The 22,680-nt window shown below is 42.9% G+C and overlaps 1 protein-coding gene across 1 annotated transcript in view; it reads right to left on the minus strand.

Moving 5' to 3' along the window:
• Nucleotides 1–22,680, minus strand: part of LEKR1 (leucine, glutamate and lysine rich 1) — a 161,485-nt gene that overhangs the window by 40,200 nt on the left and 98,605 nt on the right. Inside the window, exons 6-7 of the mRNA XM_027876148.1 lie at nt 19,162–19,347; nt 56–137 (exon numbers count right to left, since the gene is read on the minus strand). Coding sequence (XP_027731949.1) covers nt 56–137; nt 19,162–19,347 — 268 coding nt within the window. The remainder of the gene's footprint in view (nt 1–55; nt 138–19,161; nt 19,348–22,680) is intronic.

A 22,680-nucleotide genomic window follows, 5' to 3' on the forward strand; every position in this document is an offset into this window, starting at 1 on the left:
CTTTTAGCTGGGGCGCTGGGTAACCGGGTCACTTTTAAAATGGGAAAGTACTTGCATGAGCATTTCTTTGTACTGGTCAGTTTCACTGGCTGCTTTCTGAAACTTCAGCACCATGGCCTCTGTTTGACTTTGTAAATCTGAAATGACAAAACAGATCCAGGGCACTTGGGTTTTTATCTTGTTGCCCAGAGTTTTCAGTTCGCATCAAGAGAACTGTCACCAACTTACAGTGGGCCCTCAGATCAATCTGGTCCTAGTTAAAGGAGTTTTTTTTTTTGTTGTTGTTTGTTTGTTTTTTGTTTTTTGTTTTTTTTTGCTTCAGGCCTTCATTCTTTCTGGCCCTGATGACGGCTCTGGCCTCCCTGCCTCCCTCCTGCTTCTCCCCATCCTCTGGACAGCTGTCACAAAGTTCTGGCCTCGCTTCAGGGGCTTCCGAGTGCTTCTGGGATAAACTAGAAAGGTCTCTGAGTCAGCACGATGCTGGCTTGCCTCCCTCACCCCTCCCCCGACATTCCAGCCAGACTGGCCCACTGGCTCTTCCTCATGTAGGACGTTCTGTATGCCGGATCCTTGCCTTTGCAGAGGCTGGCCCCCGAGCCAGGAAGGCACAAACCCACCTGCTTCTCTCGGAATCTCTAGCTTCATTCAAGGTTTATCTCAAGTTCACTCCCAACATGAAGTCTGTTGGGATCTCCCCTGCTGCTAGTACCCTCTCTAACCCCCAGAAATTAGGGGGAAGGAAAGAGAATAAGCATTTACTAAGTATTTACTATGTGCCATGCACTGTGCTAAGCACTTTTCAGATATTATCTCATTTGATTCTCACAAAAGCCCTGGGAGATCAAGGCTGTTATTATCCCCATCCCCATTTGACAGTGGAGGAAATTGAGGCAATCAGAGTTAAATACTTGCCCAGGGGGACACAGCTGGGGAATATCTAAAGTCAGGTTTGAACTCAGGTCATCCTGACTCCACATCCAGTGCTCTATCCACTGAACCACCCAGCTGCCACCCAATACTTTATATTTATGTGTATTTGTCCAAATACACAATGGCCACCCCCAACCTTGCTTTTGTCTAGCGTGGTGCCTGGCATAGAGGAGATGTTCCATAGACACATACTTGTTGAATTAATGAGTGCCTACGGCTATTTATCCACTTTTGTCCTCGATCTCCAGGCCCCACATCAGGTACCAATGTTGCCAGGCAGTCTGGCAACCTGACTTGGGTGTCTGGACAGTGACAGGCATTCAAGAAATTCATTGAACAAATCTTTAGGGAGTTCCTACTGTATCACCAGGCACCCTCTCTTCCCACTAGAAATTACTATTGTTAAGTAATAATTCCATTACCTTCAGTTTTTCACAGAAAGACAAGGTTCTAAGGGGACTATGAAGGCATGTTTCCTGTCCCCACGAAGGGGGGAATCATACACTATTGGTCTTTCTAATGCATGAGAGGTGGTGGCCCTTGTGACTTGGTGATGTTGCCTTATTCCTTCTGAGATCCCTCACAGTGCCTGCTACACTGTCTTGTATACCATAGGCACTCAGTAAATATTCATCAGATTAATAACAATAAATATTCAGAGCAGCCTCACAGTTTGAGATTTTTTTCCAGGCTCATTGCTGATATATAAGTTAATAACCATTCAGAATGTTCACTCTATATAGAATACCTGTAAGACGCTACAATAGATTAGGAAAGAAATGGGATCTGGGATCCCTGCTGTCCAATCTGTTGCAAGCAACTGAACATGCTCCCATGAAGCAACATGTCAACAAATAGCATCCAAACCTTTTTGTTTCCTCAGTAATAAAACAAAAAATATTCTTGGGAGGAACTATTCCAGTAAAAATATTTCAGAATGATTTTTAATGCTTACTAACAATAGCATGGGCAGCTAGGTGGCCTGGAGAAGACTCATCTCCCTGAGTTCAAACCCAGACTCAGATACTTATTAGCTGTGTGACCCTGGGCAAGTCATTTCACCCTGTTTGCCTCAGTTTCCTCAACTGTAAAATGAGGTGGGGTGAAATGGCAAACCACTCCAGTATCTTTGCCAAGAAAACCACAAATGAGGCCACAGAGAGTTGGACATGACTATGACTGAATAACAAAGAAAGATGAAGGTCGAAGATGGAGCTATCTGTGCCAGTCAACAAGAGCTTAAGACCTACTATGAATCAGGCACCATGTAAGGCATTGAGGATACAAGGACAAAAAGTTGTCCCTCCCCACAAGGAGCTTCTATTCTATCACGGGGTCTCATGTGCATATATATACAGTACACACAAGGGAAATACAAGGCATTTTGGGAAGTAGGAGGGATCAGGAAAGGTTTCGTGTAGAACATGGTTGATGCTTGAGCCACGTTTTACAGGAAAGAAGGGATTCTAGGAGGCAAAGCAGAGAACGGAGTGAATGCCAGGCACGGTGGAAGCATTTCCACAGCATGGAACAATGCATATGTGGGATGGCAATCAGGCCACACCAAAGGGAGGAATGTCTGCTGAGCTGGGAAAAGGAGCCTGGGGCCAGGGGGTAGAGGGTTTAAGTGCCACAAAAGGGAGTTCCTATTTGGTCCTATGGGGTATAAGGGGACACTGAAGTTTACTGAGTGGGGGAGGCGGGTGAAATGGCATGATCTGTGATTTAGGAAAATCACTTTGGAAGCTGTGAGGTGGATGGACTGGAGAGACAGGTGATGAGGACCTAAACGAGGGTGATGACCGCGTCAGGAGACAGAAGGAGAAGGCAGGAGACAGGCCGAGGAAGTAAAAAGAACAAGATTTAGCACCTGATTGGCTGCGTGGTGTGAGGGAAAATGGTGAGCTGAAGAAGTGACAGGGTTCGTGAACCTGGGTAACTGGAAGGTTGGTGCTTACCTTCAGCAGAAATAAAGAAGTTTGGAAGGGAGGATGGGGGTGGGGTGGGGCGTGAGATAGAACACAGTAAGTTCTGTTTTGGACATGTCCAATTTGAGATGTCAATGGGATGTCCAGGTGCTATCCCATAGGAAGATATACATGTGCAACCAGAGCTCAAGTGAGAGGCAGGTATGAGATATAAAAATCTGATAGTCCTCTGCAGAGAGATGATAATTAATGTCCCAGGAGCTAATGAGGCAACTAAATGAAAGTTACAGGGAGAGAAATGAAGGATGCCCAGGATAGAATCTTGGGGGGTGCTATTCCCACCGTTAGGAGCTATGATATCAGTGATGAAGGAGATCCAATAAGGAGTGATCAGAGACAGAGGAGGAAAAAGGAGAGGCATTTCATTCCAAAGCAGAGGGAAGAAAGAGACCATAGAACACGTAAAACAAAAGGGTAGACAGCAATGTCAAATTCAATAGATCACAAAGAAAGAAGTTTGAGAAAAGCCCATCGAATTTGATCCTTTAAAAGTCACTGCTAGCTTTGGACGGGATAACCTCTAGGCTCTTTTCTGACTCTGACCAGTGTGATGCCAGGTTGTGGCCTGCCTGGAAATTCAGGCCACGGTCATTTCAATTTTTGAAAAGGCTGCAGCACTTGGTGATCTTGGATTGAATATGATTTCATGCAAAATAATGAAATGACTATGTCCTGAAGCTCCTTTCAGACTGCTCAGCTCCTCCATGCGCTCTAAGTCACAACAGATATGGATCCCATCACCGAAGAATACCAGCTCATGGTCTATGTGGCTTACCCCGACCCTACGCCTGGATGACGACGGGGCAGAGGTGAGTCAATATTTTAGTTTAGAAGGAAGGAAGGGGTCCTGAAATGATGGAATCTAGAGCCAGAGTGTGTGCAAATTATAGTAACAAAGGAAGCAATGTAAGTAACAGAAGAGTTGACACAAGGACTTTGAAAATATCTGCCATAGATAAATCCTAACGGGAAAATGCACTAACAGAGAGACAGTCCTATTCTTTCACGGTGTTATATTCTTTGATTCTATTTTTCCATCCCAGTGATGGAATTACAGTTATAAAATCAGGCAGTGTTGCCTCTTGCAAACAGGTACATATTAGCAGCTATTGTGTATTCTTGTAATAAAGCAACAAGCTCCCCTCATTCAGTCCTTTCTCTTCATAAATGAAGGCACGTGGGCAGGCTGTGCATAAAAGATGAAACCACCTGCCCAAGGCCACTCCTTCAGTTTTGCTGTTAGGAATCCTTAAGCAAGGGTATTGTTCTAGGGTGTCCTTCTCCAAAGCTAAACAAATTCAACTTGAATTTCCCATCATTCAGCATGACATTGGATTATGAGGCAAACGGCCCTGAATGCCTACAGAAAGAAAGGAAACGTTGGCTTTAAACACCGAGCAGATGCAAGGCGGAACACATGGAAACAATCCAAAACTTACAACAGCAAATTCTACTGCACTGTGACTGCTTTCTTTGCAGATATTAAATAAGAAGCAAATGATTTAAAATGAAAAAGACAAAAAGGAGCTCTTAGCCTCTCTTCACATGCAAACAGCTGCGAGCTGGAGAGCATTTCAATATCATCGGATTTTTGGTAATTAGTCATTTAAAAGAATCCTGTGATTCTGAACAGTTTCTAGAAACTACAAATACAAAAGGTACTCATCTGGGGAATTATTTTACAGACAAATATAAAACTTCACTTTCATTTTGGGGGAAGATATACTTGAGGAAATACATAATAGAAACTTTTAAGCTCAGTGTGAGGGAAATTGAAGCTGCAAACTTCCTAGATAAAGAAAAAAATTGAAAATCTATAATATATAGAAGAGAATAATTCCAGATTCAGGAAGTAGCATTGAGGATTTGGAGGAAATGTAAAACAAACAAACAGTACAGCCAACATGGGAGAAGAAAAGGAAGGTTTGAAACTTACATAAACTATGAGACATAAATGGAGTGACATGACCATAGTAGAAATAGAGAAAGCAAAAACGGTGAAATTTATCATTATGAGATTAAAGGGCAGTAAGGGGGCTAAGTTCCTGGTCAGAAGATCTTACAGAGGACTCTAGTGCTAGCACTGTTTGAGTGTGGGGTGCCATTTGGAAGCCCATTACCAGTACTGGTCGTTCCAGGCCTGAGAGGACCAGTTTTTACCATCTGTGACCATGAGGAAGCAGAGGCCTTACCTGTAAGGACCAGAGAGCAGCCCAGGAGGATGGTGACCAGAACTCTCCCTGGATCACACCACCTTGGAAGCATTGAAAACCTACAGGCCATAATAGCCAAAGAAGCTCAGGCTTCTTCTTATCCCTTCCCAGAGACTAACTCTAAAAAAGTACACAGTCAAGAAATAAGATGGAAAAACGAGCAAACAATTCCCTCAACCTCTCCAAAACCTGATGAAAAAAAGCTTCTAGGGAGACAGGGAGGCTCAGGACACAAACTTAGAAGATAATAGTTGAAAACGTTACAAGCAATGCCTCAAATCAAAATACAGATGGGATACAAGCCACACAAGAATTCCCAGAAGAGGGGCAAGTAGGTGGCACAGTAGATAGAGCACCGGCCCTGGAGTCAAGAGGACCTGAGTTCAAATCTGGTCTCAGATGAGACACTTGACACTCACTAGCTGTGTGACCCTAGGCAAGTCACTTAACCCCAATTGCCTCACCCAAAAAAAAATCCTACATCAGTTAAAGAAAGATATATTTTAAAAAGAGAAAAAAATTTATTTTAATAATCAAAGAAGAGATATAAAGGAAAAATGGGGAGGGGAATGAGAGCAATGCAAGAAATTACAAAAAGAGAATTAACAGCTTGGTAAAAGACATACAAACGTTCACTGAAGAAAAGAACTCCTGAAAAAATTAGAATTGGTCAAGTAGAGGTTACTGACTTCATGAGACAGTAAGAAAAAAACCAGGTCAAAAGATTGAAAAAAAATAGAAGAATATATGAAATACTTCATCAGAAAAACTGACTCAGAAAATAGATCAAGGAGGAGTAATTTAAGAATTATTGGACTCCCTGAAACCCATAATTAAAAAAAGAGCCTAACATAATATTTCAAGAAATTATAAAAGAAAACTTCCCAGTTACCATAGAACCAGAGGGCAAAGTAGAAATTGGAAGAATTCACCATTAACCTCCTGAAAGAGATCCCAAAATGAAAACTCCCTAGAATATTATAGCCCAATTCCAGAGCTTCTGGGTCAAGGAGAAAATACTGCAAGCAGCCAGAAAAGAGTAATTCAAATACTGTGGAGCCACAGTGTGAAAAGTAATAATCTAAAAAAGTTCAAGAACAGAGATTTTAACCAAACCTAACCATTAGAGGCCAGGAGCCCCCAGAATTGAATTTGCATGTGCCTCAGTCTAGATCATAAAGGCCTATCATGCAGAGAGAGTGAATGAAATCCTCCCCCCTTCCTAAGAGCAATTCATTAATGTGAGATATACAAAATAATTTTGGGGATAAGGGAAGGTGTTGACAAACTAGAGTGAAATGCGTAGAATCATTCAAATTCAAAGAGAGAAGGTGACAATCTTGGCCTAGGCGTGACCTAGTTATCTACCATAATATTGTTACACCAGGAGTTTTCTCTTTGAAACTTTTTTTTGGGGGGCTTTGTAATGGTATATAATGAATTCTCTACCCTCTATAAAAGAACAGCTTGCCTAAAATACAAAAACGAACATTCAAAGGAGGAAACCTTTTCAGTTGTAATAAAAGGTGGATAATGGAAGGAAGCACTTTGATGAGCATTCAACAATCTCAATCACAGATTAAGGTACTTTCACAAACTTATTCTACAAAGCTCTGATGCTAATATGGACACTCAGAATTTCTTTTCATTTTAGGGACTCCGTCTTGAAGGTCTGATTCACATCTTTGCTGAAACAAGTGTTCTTGGAGATTCACTTAACATTTTCTGCATAATGTCAGGGGAGACTGGTGTGGGGGGGAGGGATGAGAATTTCAGATGTAGGCGTACAAACACCCGGAAAGTTATGGGAGAGTGAGTAAGGTTCAATCATGGAAAGGAGATGTCTGGGAAATCTCTCTCTCTCTCTCTTTCTCTCTCTCTCTCTGTATGTGTATATTAAAAGTTTATATCATTTCATGACCACTGTGAACAAACTTTTACTTCAGAGATTTTTGTCATAAAATACTTTTAAATGCCATGGGTGGTGGTGGTGGTTGTTTTTTCATCATAATGCTGTTAACCCAACCCAACTTAACAATGTAATCCCACAAAATACAAAGAAAATTATATGATCTAACATATTATGGCTAAGACAAAGAGTCAGGAGATGTAAATTCTATTTGCAGGTCTATCACTGATTTTCGGTGACCCTGGGTAAACCATTTTAACCGCTTTTTGCCTCATTTTCTCCATGAGTGGTACTACTCTGAATACTTCAGACTAATATTTTATTCAATGAGGAAAGAAGATTTTTTTCCCTTTAAGATATATTGAGATGTTTCAGGATAAAAAGATGACAACAATGGGAGAGCAGTGGGGGTGGAGCAGAGGGGGCATAGAAAGGAGCAGAGAGAAGATTGGTGATTTTTTATAGCAAGTAGAGAGAAAAATACTTAGGGTCTTATGGAGAAGGTAAATACATGCCCAAGGTGAAGTCTGAGAAAAGGACACTTGGCTATACAAATACTCACCCTAATCCTAATGCAGCTTTCTTCCCACAGCCAAGAAAATATATGCTTTGTTTTATCCAGTGGTGGGTGTGACAAATCCAGGTGTTGGCAGCCGTGGTTGTAGAGCAAAAATCACCTAGGGTAAATGACCCAGTGCAGAGAAAGTTTGCTCTTTATCCCTGCAGGGCAGGGGTTCTTAACACAGGGTCCATGATTTTTTGAAAATAGTATTTTGATCATTATATTTAGATATAATTTCCTCCATAACCCTATATATTTTATGCATTTTAAAACATGTTTCGGAGAAGGGATCCATATAGGCTTCACCACACTGAGTGCCCAAGTAACACATACCAAAAAGGCTGATCTCTCCTGCACACACACACACACACACACACACACACACACACATGCACACATACACACTCCTATACAGACATGCTAATGTGCTTCATGGATTTAGAAAGCCCTTCATCCTTATCTACAGACAAGGAGAGTTTCACCTACAGGCATCTTCCCACCAGCTTACTAGTATTGCCTATAGCTTAAAACAGACTTGGCAGAGTTCAGTTGATGGAGTCACCAGGGCAATCCAAGACAGGAGGTATTAACGTGCTAATAAAGTGTTAACACCTGATGATAACTTTACAGGGCAGGAATAGCTTTCTATGGAATCAGAGGTTGGCCCTGCTCCTTGTATAAATCCAGCCCCAGTGTCTCCACTGAGCTCTAGTCCTGCAGCACCCACTGCCTAGCAGAGACATCCTGACTCAACAAGTCCAAAACAGAATTCATGACCTTTCCCCTCCAAACCTATTCCTCTTCCAAACAAGGTTCCCTTTTACTCCCCAGGACACCACCATCCTTCCAGACACCCGGCCCGTATCGCTGGTGTCCCGCACGACTCTTCACACTCCCTTACCTTCACATCGAATCAGTTGCCAAATTTTGTTATTTCTACTGGCACAGCGAGGGAGCCGTTTTCTCTGTTTAGACAGTCACTGCCTTGGTTGAGGTCCCACTTTGCCTCTCGCCTCCTAATTGGTCTCCTAACCTCAGGGCTCTGCCCCTTTTCAATCATCTTCCACACAGGTACCAAAGGAATTTTATTTAAGCACAGATTCTAACTAGGTCCCTCCCCTATTCAAGAAACTCCCATTGGCTCCCTTTTATTTCTAGGATCAAAAATAAACGTCTCTGACTTTTAAAGCCCTCCATAAACTGGCCTACCTTTGAAGGCTTATCATTCACTGCTTCCCTTCCTGAACTCTAAGGTCCTGTCAGATTGGCCTCTCTCTTTCTCCAGCACATGCCTGGCCATCTTCCAAGCCTTGAAGGCCTTCTCTCTTTCCCCTCAGCCTCACAGAATCCCTCTGTCTCTGTAAGACACACCCTCTTCCCCCTCCCCCTACAACTGTCTTATAACCAGCTACATTTTATTTATTTGGATTTCTTCTATTTATTCCATATCTACTTATACACGTACACATTGTTTCCCAAAAAAGAGAGTAGCTATTGTTTCTTTTTTGTGGCTGTTTGTGTCCCCAGCACCAAGTGTCGTTGCTGACACATAGTAGGTGCTTAATAAATGATTAATCATCTATACTGCAGGGTCAGTGTGGGTATGTGATAGGGACTAGCTGAGGCTGGGGGGAATCAGGACAAACCAGAGAGGGGTTTGGAGCAGGACAGATTGGTAGTGGCATGAAGAAGAGGGCTATCCGGGCTCAGTGGGGAGGAGGGCCAACTCTCCCAGTCCTCCTCCGGGTTTTTATTATTGCCATAAAAATTGCATGAATTGCTCCTGGGAACCCTTTCTTTTTTTTTTTTTTTTTTAAAGCAGTATGCTTCCCACTCCCCAACCCCCTACCCCCAACAAGAGGTCAGCTTATCCTTGGAAAACCAACATTTACAGAACATGCCAAAACACGAAACAAAGTCCATGTTTACCTGGTTGTGATCATAACTGAATTTGAAAAGTTTTTTTAACCATATATATGTCCTAAAAGTCATGTATTTTATGTCCATCACATGCATTCCTGCACTGAACCTGCCTTCGAAGGTAATCCATAAATACCATGAAAGGAATGAATGAGGACTAGACAAAAGAAAATCTGTCTGGAGGAAGTGGAAGGCATGCTCCTGAAGCAAAATGAAGGAAACCAATCGTGCCCAAATAAAGGCCCATGCAGGCTATGTACAAAATAAACACCAGGTGATGAAAATGGAGGGTGCAAGCAGCAGCGGGAGGGCCACGCTGGGGGCAACCAAGAGAGAGAGCTTCATTCAGAAATCCGGCTCAATCGGTTTCTATCTGATACAGGTCAGTTGAGAACCACAATGAGGGTTTGGTTCCCAACATGAAATTCCCTGAGGGAGAAGGAGGCCTGGGTGTTGGGTTCACTTACCACATTGCTCTGATTATTTTCTCCTCCAGCAGCTAGGCTGTGGGGAGCCCCTGAATGAATCATAATTACTCCCTGATTCTAGCACCCTATTTTGATAGCAGAGAGACTGCTGTGGCCGCTAGCATTCTTCCAACCAAAGATAAGAAGACAAGCTTGAAAGGGATAGAAAATAATAGAGGAGAGTAATTATGGGGGAGACTCACGGAGAGAGTGAGCACATAGGTCTACTTACATATTCTCCCCTCTGAGCCTAAGGAATGACTGATCCTTGTTGAAATCCTCATTTGTTTCATTAGAAATATAATCTTGTGGTTTGGAAATGGTCCCCCCCCCCCCAGGAAATGCACAATAAATGTATATAGAACAGTACCTTATATTCACGCAGCATGTTAGCATGTTTTCAAAGTGCTTGGGGGCTGGGGGGGATTCCTATTACTATTTCTATATTTAAGGCAAAGAAACGTTAAATGCCTTCTCTAAGGTCAATAGTCTAGGAAGAGGCAGAACCAGGACCCAGGTCACCCAGATCTCATTCTAGTCTTCCTTTCTCCATCTTATCCACATTGCCTACTGTGCTCTGGCCACTAACCACAGCATAAGACAAATAGTAAATTATCTCAGAAAAAAAATTCTCATTTTCATATCTGCTCCACTGAAAAGTTTCCTTGCGAGACAAAATACAGAAAGGTTTTCTGTTCAGACCCAGGTTTGAAAGGAAAGTTTGAAAGTTTGCCAAATGAATTTCAAGGAAGGATTTTAATACTGCGGTGATTTATCTGAGCTCTGCCTCTTGTGATTTGTGACTGCTGACAAAAAGAAACTAAAGGGTACTTTATCCTACCAGGTGGAAGGGAAATAAGTTAAGCTGACTGATTTGCTGGTCACACTGACCTCTTAGTAGAGCATTGCCAATTGGGAAAAATTATGCATTTGGGGGCACTTATTTTAGAAGTTACATCAGTGTGAACCAAACATAAAATTATATAACCATCTGTAACTAAATCTAGACATGGAAACGAAAAGTTTCATTCATCGGAAAATTTATTTCTCTTCCCACTATTTTTTCTACAAATCAAGATTAAATTATGGAATTAAAAGAAAGTTTCCATCATTTGAATGGGATTAAAATGTATGTTGGAATTTGGAAGCACCTGAATCCTAAATAACAACAATAGCAACGACACAAAGTAGAACAAATTAATGGAGCAGGAGGAGCAGGAAATGAAGAAGGAAGGGGGGGAAGGGGAGGAGACAATTCTCCAGCAAGTATGGCAATGTATTAAAGGCACTGGGCTGGGTATCCAAAAGAACCCTTTGATTTTGCAGCTGCTATTCTGCCATTTAGTTGTATGACCTTGGCAAGCGACACAACTTCTCAGGGTCTTATGGCAAAATGTGGGGGCTAGGCTCAAACTTCTGAGTTCATGAGTTTGTGTTTTCTGAGGAGAAGCCATCCTACAGTAACTTAAAGAATGAAACAATGAACGAAATCTACATAGAGGTAAAAACATTTTTGTTTAACTTTGAAATTGAGAAAACATTAAATCAGAATCTAACCAAACTAGGGGATGGGGGGGGGACATATAGTCTAGACAACACGTTATGTCAACAAAAATGGAATTTTTTCAGTAGAGTCATTAATAACAAACGTGATTAGATTTACAGAGCCCTTTATGTACAAAGACTTCACAGAAGGCCTTTTTCCTCTTCAAAATGTCTGGTATGTTTTTGAAAAGATGCTCATGGATCACAGATCCTACACATGTTAATTACCAAGAGTCTAAAGAATCTTCGAGACGATAATGTGCTGGAGATATTGGGGAAATTAAGAATGCTATGGTTTATTAACCACAAGGTAGACTTTTGAGGGATGCTTTCTAGCCATGTTAAAGTCAAAATAGGGGGAAGTGGATGTCACATAGCTGATAACAGAAAATAGAGTGGTAAAATGTGGACTGGCCAGTCTCAGAACCCATGTGGTGTGCCCTCGTGGGTTCTGGTCCCGTGTGGGGGTGGGGGTGTGGTAAAATGTGGACTGGCCAGTCTCAGAACCCATGTGGTGTGCCCTCGTGGGTTCTGGTCCCGTATTGGGGTGGGGGTGGAGGGTCTCAGTGAGCTTGTTCAAGGTACGCAGCATGATGGAGGGCTGCTTTCCTTACTTAGGAGCACTGGCAGGTCTCCTCTTCGTGGTGATAAGAGATCATTTCATTGGCTGCTGGGCTGGGTGGAGTGTTCCTACAAAAGATCCCTTCCTTAACAGCTTTCACAAAGAATTGCTGTCAGCTTCTGGCTGGGGAGGCGAAGCAGCTCTGGTGGCTTCGTCTCCCACTTGGTGCCTGGGCCATGAAGGCAGAGAGCCTCTGGCCCTCCTGTGGTTCTTTGTTGTTGTTCAGTTGTTTTCAGTTGCATCCGACACCCTGTGACCCCATTTGGGGTTTTCTTGGCAGAGATACTGGAGTGGTTTGCCATTTCCTTCTCTACCTCATTTTACAGATGAGGAAACTGAGGCAAACCGGGTTAAGAGACTTGCCCAGGATCACACAGCCAGTAAGTATCTGAGGCTGGATTTGAACTCAGGTCTTAATGACTATAGGCCAAGTACTCTATCCAGTGGTTCTTAAGTATCTACATTTCCTGATGTGGGAGTGCCCAAGCCATCAGGGAAACCTGGAGATCCATCAGTAGGAATGTCCTGGTAGCTGGCAAGACCAGGAGATCCCTCATAGCACTGGGAGCTCTCACTGAGAACCTGAGTAGTGCACTTAGTGGCCAAGACACGTCCCCCACCCTGATTAGAGGTAACCACTTTAAAGGGAGACTCCTTTCTTCAGGGAGGCAGCCCGCAGAGTGCAGGGCCTGGAGTCAGGAGGACCTGAGTTCAAATCCAGCCTCAGATACTTCCTAGCTGTGTGACCCTGGGCAAATCACTTAACCTCTGTTTGCCTTGGTTTCCTCATCAGTAAAATGAGCTGAAGAAGGAAATGGCAAACCACAGGAGCATCTTTACCAAGAAAACCCCAAATGGGGTCATGAACAGTCAGACACAACTTAACAACAACTCTCCCCAGGGACCAGTGTAGAGGGGAGAATGCATGGATGTTGTTGTACTTTGGTCATTGACATACGTTCCTGGTAAATATGCTTGTGTAGGAGCTAATAGATATTAATTGATTAGTTAACATTGGGAATATATTAACTGATTAAATGATACTGGGAAGCACACTGGGAGGTAAGTGCTGGCCAGACCCAGAACACTCAGAGACCATGAAACCCATAGACACAAGGTGATGGGTCCAAAGGTAGGGAAAGGGATCAGAGGACAGTGAATACAGCAGTATTGTAAGTCACAACAAGCAAACACTTCACAAGTCAGAAATGGAGCAAGTTGTCAGGACAATAGACAGGAGGTCCCACCGACATAAAGATCAGCAGAGGGAGGCAGCTCCTGCCTCACACAGGAAGTTTCTTCTATTTGCTTTTCCCGCCAGGGCAGAAGTCCATCCCAGGGCAGGGTGTAGGCCATGGCTGGGAGGCAGGAAGAGGTCAGACATGCAAGGGAGAGGGTAAGCAGCCAGGAGGGTGGGGAGATCAAGAAGGGCTCAGACAGGAAAGGCCCTGGGTAGTGGTGATAGCAGTAGCAGAAAGAATTCATGAGGAGATGAAGAGTGAGTGGGTCAGCCACAACTCTGCTAGCTTACTCAGCTAATGGTCTCTGTCTCATTTCCAAAACAGAGAACTCTCATTGGATCATCTATTTAGAGCTAGAAAGACCTTGTAGGTGAGCTATTGCACTACCCTCATTTCTAGATGAGGAAAGAGGAGTGATTTGCCCAATGTCTTCACTCAGATAGGCAACAGCAGACCTCAGAGTCAAGGCAAAGTTCATTGATTCCCAATCCAGTGCTCTTTCACACACCTTCAGAGCATGCGTGGACATCAGACCCTTTCACTTCACTGTGGCTGGATTATGTCTTGACAGCAGTTAAGCAAGCCATAGTAGCCTCTTGCATAAAATGAAGCCAGGACCAGGAGGTGGCCCAACCGGTTCATCCAGGAACAGGTGTGACCTGAGTGATACAGAGACCATCTTTATTCTGTTCATCATTTGGTGAAGCATTTTCTTCAATGTTCTGATAATTTCAGTATTGAGATGCTAGCAGAAAAAAATGGTGAGAAAATATGCCCCCATATTTCATTAACAGGTGCATGGGAGTCTGGTGTTATTGTTAGAGGCAGTTGTACTAGTTAATTCCTCTCTAGCTTCTCCCCAGGTCTCCTCGTTGTCATCGTCAATAGTCCCTATACAGAGTGCTACAACAGAGATCCTGGAAATGTGTTTCTTCCCACTTTTTCCAGATTGTGGGTTACCTAAGGGGGGAATTCATTCAATACCATTAGCAAGGAACTGCTAATGTAGCCTTGAAACTCCATACCGTTTATGTGCCACATGGCTCTGTAATTAGGCTGCCATTCTGAGGAATCTAAGCTGAGCCTCTAATGGCACAACATGGACCCACAGCACGGGCTGTAGCCCAGGCTCCAGCTGTACTTGTGATAAGAATTCAGACCGTCCTTAATGAAGGTGAAGCCTGAAGAGGGATTTAGAACTAAGAACTAATTAGAACTGCATTGTTTCATGCTTTATAAGGGGGCTGTAAAACCCAAGGAAGTGGTGCTTATTTTAGCCAACAGATTCTGGAGGACGAGGGAGAACGAAGCCAGAGAATGATCCAAATACTGCCAACAGTGATAGGAAACTTTGAGATACACAAAGCACTTTACATACATTCTCTTGTTTGAGCCTCGCAACCACTCTGGGAGGCAGGAACTACAGGTATTATTATCCCCATTTTCACAGGTGAAACACTGAGGCTCAGAGAGCTTAAATCACCCATGCTTAGCCAACTAAGGTTCCAGTTGTTGTTCTTCCTTCATTTTTGAAGAGCACCGCTGACGTCACAAGTGGCATCTTGACTTGCTTGTGAATTAGACTTAAGTGAGACAGAGCTGCACAAAGTCATCAGCCTCACTCTCCCTCCCAGAGTCATCGAAGTCCATGCAGGACAAAAGTCAAGATGACTGACAGGTGATGGCCTGGGAGGTACTGCATGACCTCGGTGTCTCCGATGTCTGACCAGGCTCTGAGTGCTCCACTGTGCCTGCTTCGGCCGCCTTCGTGGCCATTGGGACCAATAGTTCTCATCCACCCATTCCCCTGGGGAAGTCCTTACATGCTTGGGGTAGACACCCCCTTAACTCACTGATGGGTTTGAGGCTTCTCAGTTACCCTCAATCTAGTTTAGCTCATCTGCCAAGACAGTTTTACTAGGGTATGGGCACTGCCCATACTTCAGCTTCTTGGAGCCACAGATAAGAATTAGGGGACAGATGGGCACAAAATGGGGATGAGCAGCCCTGAAAAGGGCTCAGCAAGCCCGCACATCAGAGATGCTAGACCTCCTGAATACCCCATATACCCACAGCTAAGAAAGCATAAGAGGCAAGACTTCATCTATTATGCCTCACTATCCTCCTGATGAAAGAAGCAAATGAATTTCAGTAAAGTAGTCAGTTAAAGGAAATTCTGACTCTTGAACCCCATTTTCTCTATCTGCTCCCATTTTTGTATATCAGAATTATCATGGTTCTCCTCGATCAAGCAGTCTATCTCAGCAATTGCACTGTCTTAGCAGTGGCATCATCATCTGAACTGTGGAAGAGAAGCCTGGAAAGGTCAGGGCTATGCTCTCAAACATCATCTGCATTCTAGAGCTATTATCCTGCTTTAAAATCAACCTGCTGAGCCCATTTTCACCAGTACCATTACTTGGAAAAATGAATTCCAATAAACTGACTTTCCCCAGCTTCCTTTATTCTATATTAAATGGATGTCTTTGAATCTGAGCACTGTGCCCTTCAGCTAGTTCTAAAATGGGAGGTGCATCCAGTCAGGCTTCAGATAGCTTATGAATAAAGAGAGGCCTCATCCCCTAGGAGAGACCTTGGTAAAGGGCTTGGTCACATCAAGGTCCACGAGGACCTCCTGCCGGTTCCCCACTTCTGGAGTCCTCTTCCCAAAAAGGTAAATGAAGTGGGTTTGGGATGATGGTCTGAGTGAAAGTGTTCTGGTTCCTGGTGATCTCCACACTCTCTTCTAAAGACTCACAAATCTTTTGGTTTCTGAAACCCAAAATTTAGACAATGTCTTCATTTTCCAGTCTCCTGGCACCTTGGATGCAATTTGTCCAGGCCTAGAGACCTGAAATCCTTCAAAGGGTCTCACTTTATTTCATCTTACTGCTGTATCAATTTATTTATCAAGGAGTTCAGTTTAATTCTCCCTTAATGAATTTCATCTTTGTATCTCCTACCTTTGTAGCTTCTACAGAGCCTTGAAAGGATTCCAAGAGGTTAAGGAATATGGCCCCAGTCATTGCCAAATGAGGAGTAGAGGGGCAGGATCTCAACTTTTCTGATATTAGTCCAGCTTCCTTTCCTCTATTCCACTCTATCTTTCTATCTATCTATCTACTGATTAATTGGTCAATCTGTAATGTGGAGTAGAAGAAAGAGGGCCACACTTGGTGTGAGGGGAGAGAGAAAGAGAGAGAGAGAGAGAGAGAGAGAGAGAGAGAGATACAGAAATGAACTCTCTCACAGAACACCTGCACATTGACCAAAATTCAGACAAGTATGAAGCAGGAATAATATTTTTTAATTTGCCTATGAGTTACAGACTTGCTGTTTGTTCCAGCAATATGGCCTTTCACTTCAGTTGGTCATTTGTGTCAGGTGAGCATCTGTCACCCATGCCTGCTGACAGGTTTGGATTGAGTCATGCATGAAAATGCTGACTCACAATAGGGCTGCTGAGGCAGATATGGGAGGTGTTTCGTTTTACACAACGTAATGAATGTTTGTCATATATGACTATGGTAGCAAAGGGGACAAACCCTCCGAGCAGTTTCATAAAATCCTAGGGAAATCAGACCTTTGTAATAAGTCTGTATTCACTGTTTTCAAAATCTGATCCCAGTTTGTGTTTGTTTAGACAAATATACATGCAGGGCTCCCATTAAGGTCACAAGAAGCCATGGGTTCTTTTACAGATGGTTACAATCCTTATCATGAAATGGTACTGGCTTTAGAACCTTTGGCACCGAATTTTAAGTGAAGATTAGTAGAGATCAATTTCCTCCAAGCAACGCATAAAAGTTAAAGGCTTATGGTGAGGCTTTTTTTTTTTATTAGATTAACTACTTTAAAGATAGAGGTGGCAAAAAGTGAATGGAGTGACAGGAAAAAAAAGAAACCCACTTTGTTCTCTTTGCCCAAGTGTCCAAATCCAGATCCAGGGAATATTCATATCTATCAAGAAGTTATTGTTATAAAAACCATAGAGGCTCTGGGATTGCTCTTGCTTGATAAGTTGAAAATAGAGCTTGACATTTCTCTTGAAGGCTATTATTTTAAATTAAATACAGTCATATATGCAACTTGCTGAATGCTTCTAAAATGTGTCCATGTGTACCAGGAATTTTACCTGGGGCTATTTTTCAGGGATCCATGTGGATCCAGAGGAAAAGTTCTGATCTCTAGGCAGCTTATGCCTTTAATTAGTTTTCATACATGTATGAACTGAACACGTTTTTACTTGAAAATATCAATACCAGCATTTATACAACTATGAGGTTTCATGCTAAACAGCTGAATTGGGACCAATCCCAAGTCTTTTGACTAAAACTCTTTTCAGGTCAAGGAGGGAGAAGAGGGCATTTGAGGTGGGGAAACGGTGCTTCTGGCTCACTTCACTTACTTCAAAAGTTTGTCCATGAAAATCATTCTGAGGTGGGCTTTTATTTTTTTAAAGCTGAGAGGAATCAGATAGAGACAAAACATGAAATGCTTCAAGTTTGCTTTCATTAGTGAGTGTTATCATGTGCCATTAAGAAGAAGCTCCTGTATCAATGATATCCACATGCATCAGTTTATTTCATTTTCAAATGGTTTAATTAAACTTCTAGCCTCAACTTAACCTGTCAGCACCTCCAAAATTTGCCCACCCTTCCAACCAACAGCTGAGCTAATAATGCTTATAAACAGCCTAAAAACTGTGCGATTGTTAGCTTCTTTGGACCCCTTTCCAATTGCCACTGTAACTGCAGATGTGGAAGGGGCCTTCCAGGCCTCAGGACCACTTGGGATTTTCTTTGTTTCACGGGTCTTCATAGACAAACAAAACCCACTATCAACCCATGAGCCTCTTGGTGATTGGGCTCTCCATAGTTATTCCAGGAAGACAGGTCCTCAGCAAACAGCCACAGTCTGTTGCCAGCACTGCCGAAGACATTGAGTATAGGATGGGAAACAAGTGCAGGTCTCGACAGAAAATGCTAAGGATTCTTGCCAGGGTTCATGAATGGTTAAGACACCTCCCCTTCCCTGTCCATGAAGCCCATTGCCCCTAAAACCTCTGTAATCCTGTAGACTCATACCCCACCCCAACTACATAAAGTGGAAGACACAGGGCTCCTAGAAAGTAAGGTACCCCCCCGTGGCTCCCTAATGAGCAAAAACCAAAATCGTTGGCCCCATTGCTCTTCAGTCAAGAGTTCCCACTACTCCTGTGTGATACAGCACCTCATTGTCTCATTCTCTTCCTTGCTGAACTGCCATAACTCTCTTTCCAGCCTGACCTCAGTCTTTACACCAGAAAGTAAAAGTACCTGCCCCTAGAAATAATACCTTGCTTCCTATGAATCCAAGAGATGACACAACAAGGTGAATCTCACACCCAAGGTTGAGTATGGTCTGGAGCAGTCTGTTTTGGCTACAAAACACTTGGGTATAGATTCTTCTTAACCTAGAAATGTATGGGGCAGCTAGGTGGCACAGTGGATAGAGCTCCGGCCTTGGAGTCAGGAGGACTTGAGTTCAAATCTGGCCTCAGACACTTGAATTTACTAGCTGTGTGACCCTGGGCAAGTCACTTAACCCCATTGCCTAATCAAAAAAAAAAGAAAAAAAAAAAGAAAAAGAAAAGAAACCTAACCTAGAAATGTACCATGGGTACTTCTGGTAATTATAAAGGAAGGTAAGTTCCAGAGACTGCTTATTTGCATTTATATATTTCTGATTTCTTTCTAAAAACAAAAAAAAGTTTCTTTCTTACCTAGTACTTCCTTTTGAAGGTCATGGCATCTGTTTAGCAAGCCTGCTTCTTGCTGGCCTATCACCTGAATCTGCTGTGATTTCAACAAGGCCGTATCTGACACCACTTTCAGATTCTTTACTTCTTCCTCCAGGCGTACCTTGTCTCGCTGGACTGCTGTTAAAGTTTTATTCAGATTGGCCATTTCTGTAAAGAAAAATCAGTATTAATAGGTGTGTATGGCTGGATGCTAAACCATTTCTCTACAAACTCTGGTTGGTTGATTGTAAAATCAACTTATGACTTTTCTGAGGGTAGGATGACCCCTGCTGAAGAGGTATCTATTTTGTTCCCTAAAAAGAAACCAGGACAAAAGGTCCCAAAGTTATAGACACCACTTAGGCAATTCTTAGTAGCCTAGATCATTAGTAAATGCCCCTGGAGCATGCTTATTAAATGTTGACATTCTTGAAGAAATAGAACGTGCATCGTGTCCTAGGCTTCCTACAATTCAGACTGCTTTTCTAGAAGCAAGGTACATAAAAGTAAATATAAATGAATAGCCCTGTGATAGGCTAGATGAGGGATGAGAATATCACTAATAGAGTAATAAGGATAAATGACAGATACATTCTAAAAATGGAGAGAGAAATATGAGTTCCTATACATGGGGGAGTCCAAGTCTGAAGTGACCAGGAAGAAGATTCCCACATAGCCTAAGAACGTACTCCCAGAAATAAGGAAGAGATGCTCCCTCTATTCTCGGCCCTCCTCTGAAGTACCATGCTCCATTCTGGCCACCACAGTTGAAGAGGGATGATGACAAGCTTAAGAACATCAAGAGAAGGGCAACCAGACTGGCGAAAGGCTTTGAGTCTGTGTTATCTGAGGTTTCAATTAAGGAGCTAGGGATGTTAAGGCTGGAGAAGACAAAACTGGGGGGGGACATGATGGCTATCTTCAAGGACCTGAAAAACTGTCTCATGGAGGAGGGACAAGGCTTGTTCTGACTGATGCAAGGGGGCAGGGCCAGGGGCAGTGAATGGAAGACGACAGGAGACAAATGTAGGCTCAACGTCTGGAAAACCATCCTACCAATAGAAGCTGCCTAAAGAGGAATGGGCTGCCAGGAGAGGTGATGGGGGGCAGGTGACCACTTGTAAAGTAGGACAATACGGGCATTTCCTTTTAGATCTAGGTCACAGTTGATGACCATTGAGGCTCCTTCCAAGTCTTGGATTCTATATTTGGGTGCTGATAATCCTGTGTCAGAGAAAAGAATTCATTACAAGTACTGATGCTATTTTCCTTTCCTGACTGTGAAGTATTATATCAGATTGGGAGTAGTGCTTAATTCCATAGAATCACAAGGGAAAACACACAGCTTTTAATTAATGACCCAACACTTTTTCTAAAAGCAATTTGACGTGTAAATTAGGTTCTTGAAAAATAATGCGGGGGCACCTAGGTGGCGCAGTGGATGGAGCACCGGCCCTGAAGTCAGGAGGACCCGAGTTCAAATCCGGCCTCAGACCAAACACTTGACACTTGCTAGCTGTGTGACCCTGGGCAAGTCCCTTAACCCCAATTGCCTAAAAAAAAAAAATAATGTGGAAATGTGTTTATAAAGACTGATTGATTCTGGGAGCAAACTCAATGTAGATGATGACAATCCTTCACCAGTCCTTCACTCAATCCCCGGCCCAACTTGACTCTGCTGACACACGCTCGTCACTGCCATCACACCGGTTAAATTTGCTTTAATATGGAGCAGGTCTCGGAGACTAAAGAGGCAGCCACAGGAGATGAGTCAGTGACCACAACACACAATGAAACAGTATGACACAATTGGGGTGAGAAGGGGCGGGGAGAGGGTGGGAACCAGCGTGTGGTTGCAGCAGCAGCAGTGCAAGCTGAGAGGAGGACCGGAGTTCAGAAACCATATACAGCTGGCCAAAGAGTCTCGGAATGTGCACCTTCATGATGTGGTAGGGCTTTGCCTGGGTAGAAAATATCTTGTGGGAGAAAAAGGGGAAGAAACCAGGGAAATGGGGTTGGGTCCAAAATTTTCAACCTATTTTCAGGACTTGGAGATCAAAATGGGCAGGAGCCAAAAAGGTAAAGGTAAATTTACTACCACTATCTTATACATTGAAAGATTATGGAAACCACTAAATGTGTCATGGAGACCACTAATTTATCCTAAGCCACAGTTTCCAAAAGGCTATACTTTGTTCTTGAAATAAATATTAAAGAAAAGAAAGCTGGCATTTCTTTGTAACCAAAATTTCTTTGGAGTTTTTAAACAGCTATAAATGCAGCTTCTCTTGGCTGAATAAACTGTACTGTACCCTAACAATTTCTATCTATGTATAAGTCAGAATGACACTGAAGAGGACAGAGGGCACATACTGATATGGATTTATCATCTGGTAAAATAACACTAGTGGGTTTGCATGCTGACTCTGGAAATGTACAATGCTATCAGTCACTAAAATAACTCCTTATGTCAATGTGACTTTCTATCTGACATTAGAAGGAAAGGAATCTGTAACACACATTTATGTCAATTTTATTCTCACACATGGAAAACTACTGTAGGATCTCAATGCTTGTTGTTAGGAGTTAGCTGTGGTGTTTCTATCCCTAGATCAAGACTAAGGTGGCAAGGCTAGACCTACAGAGGTGAATTCACTTCCCCTACACAGTATCCTTGACCATGGGGGATTGTCAACAAGAAAACAGCAATTCCCATTCATGGGACTGCTTGGGTTTAGCTAGCTTAATGTAGCAAGACTCTAACATGTTCCTGCTTTTCTAACAGAAATATGTGCTCATTTACTACCTTTAAATCATGGAAATGATCATTTTCTGTAATGTCTACTTCCTACTAATACCTCTCCCTCCTCTCAAAGGGCCAATCACCACCCAGCCATTCCTTCTCATCCTGAGTGACTCTTGATTATCTGTGTCCTCCCTAGAGGATTTTCCTAATGTGTTGGAGGCTTGTAGCCTCTAGAACTTGCTCTAGAACTTGGAGCCTTCCTTGGGTTTAAGCGTAATACCCAGATGGCCTCTTGGCTATCCCCTGCTCACACTGTGTGACATCCTTTTCTCTTCCATCTCTTCCATCTTCTCTTCCAGCTGACATTGATTATTATGCCATGGCTTTGGAACTTAAAAGGCAGCTATGCCAGGTGTTTGAGCCTCAACCAATAAGCATTTATTAAGTGCCTATTACGTGTCAGGCACTGTGCTAAGGGCTAGGGATACAAAGAGAGGCAAAGGACAGGCCCTGCCCTCAATCTTACAATCTAATAAGGGAGAAAACATGCAAACAAATTCATACAAATCAAACAATAGGAAAGATAAATAGGAAAGAATTAACAGAGGGAAGGCACTGGAATTTAGGAAGGTTGGGAAAAGCTTCCTATAGAAGACGGGATTTTAGTTGGGACCTAAGGAAACTAGGGAGGTCAGTAGGGGGAGTAGAGGAAGGAGAGGATTCCAGGCATGGAAGACAGCCAGAGAAAATGCCAG

The sequence above is a fragment of the Vombatus ursinus genome, unplaced genomic scaffold (assembly GCF_900497805.2).
Source record: "Vombatus ursinus unplaced genomic scaffold, bare-nosed wombat genome assembly UNPS02014810.1, whole genome shotgun sequence".
In the NCBI taxonomy this organism is placed as follows: Eukaryota; Metazoa; Chordata; class Mammalia; order Diprotodontia; family Vombatidae; genus Vombatus; species Vombatus ursinus.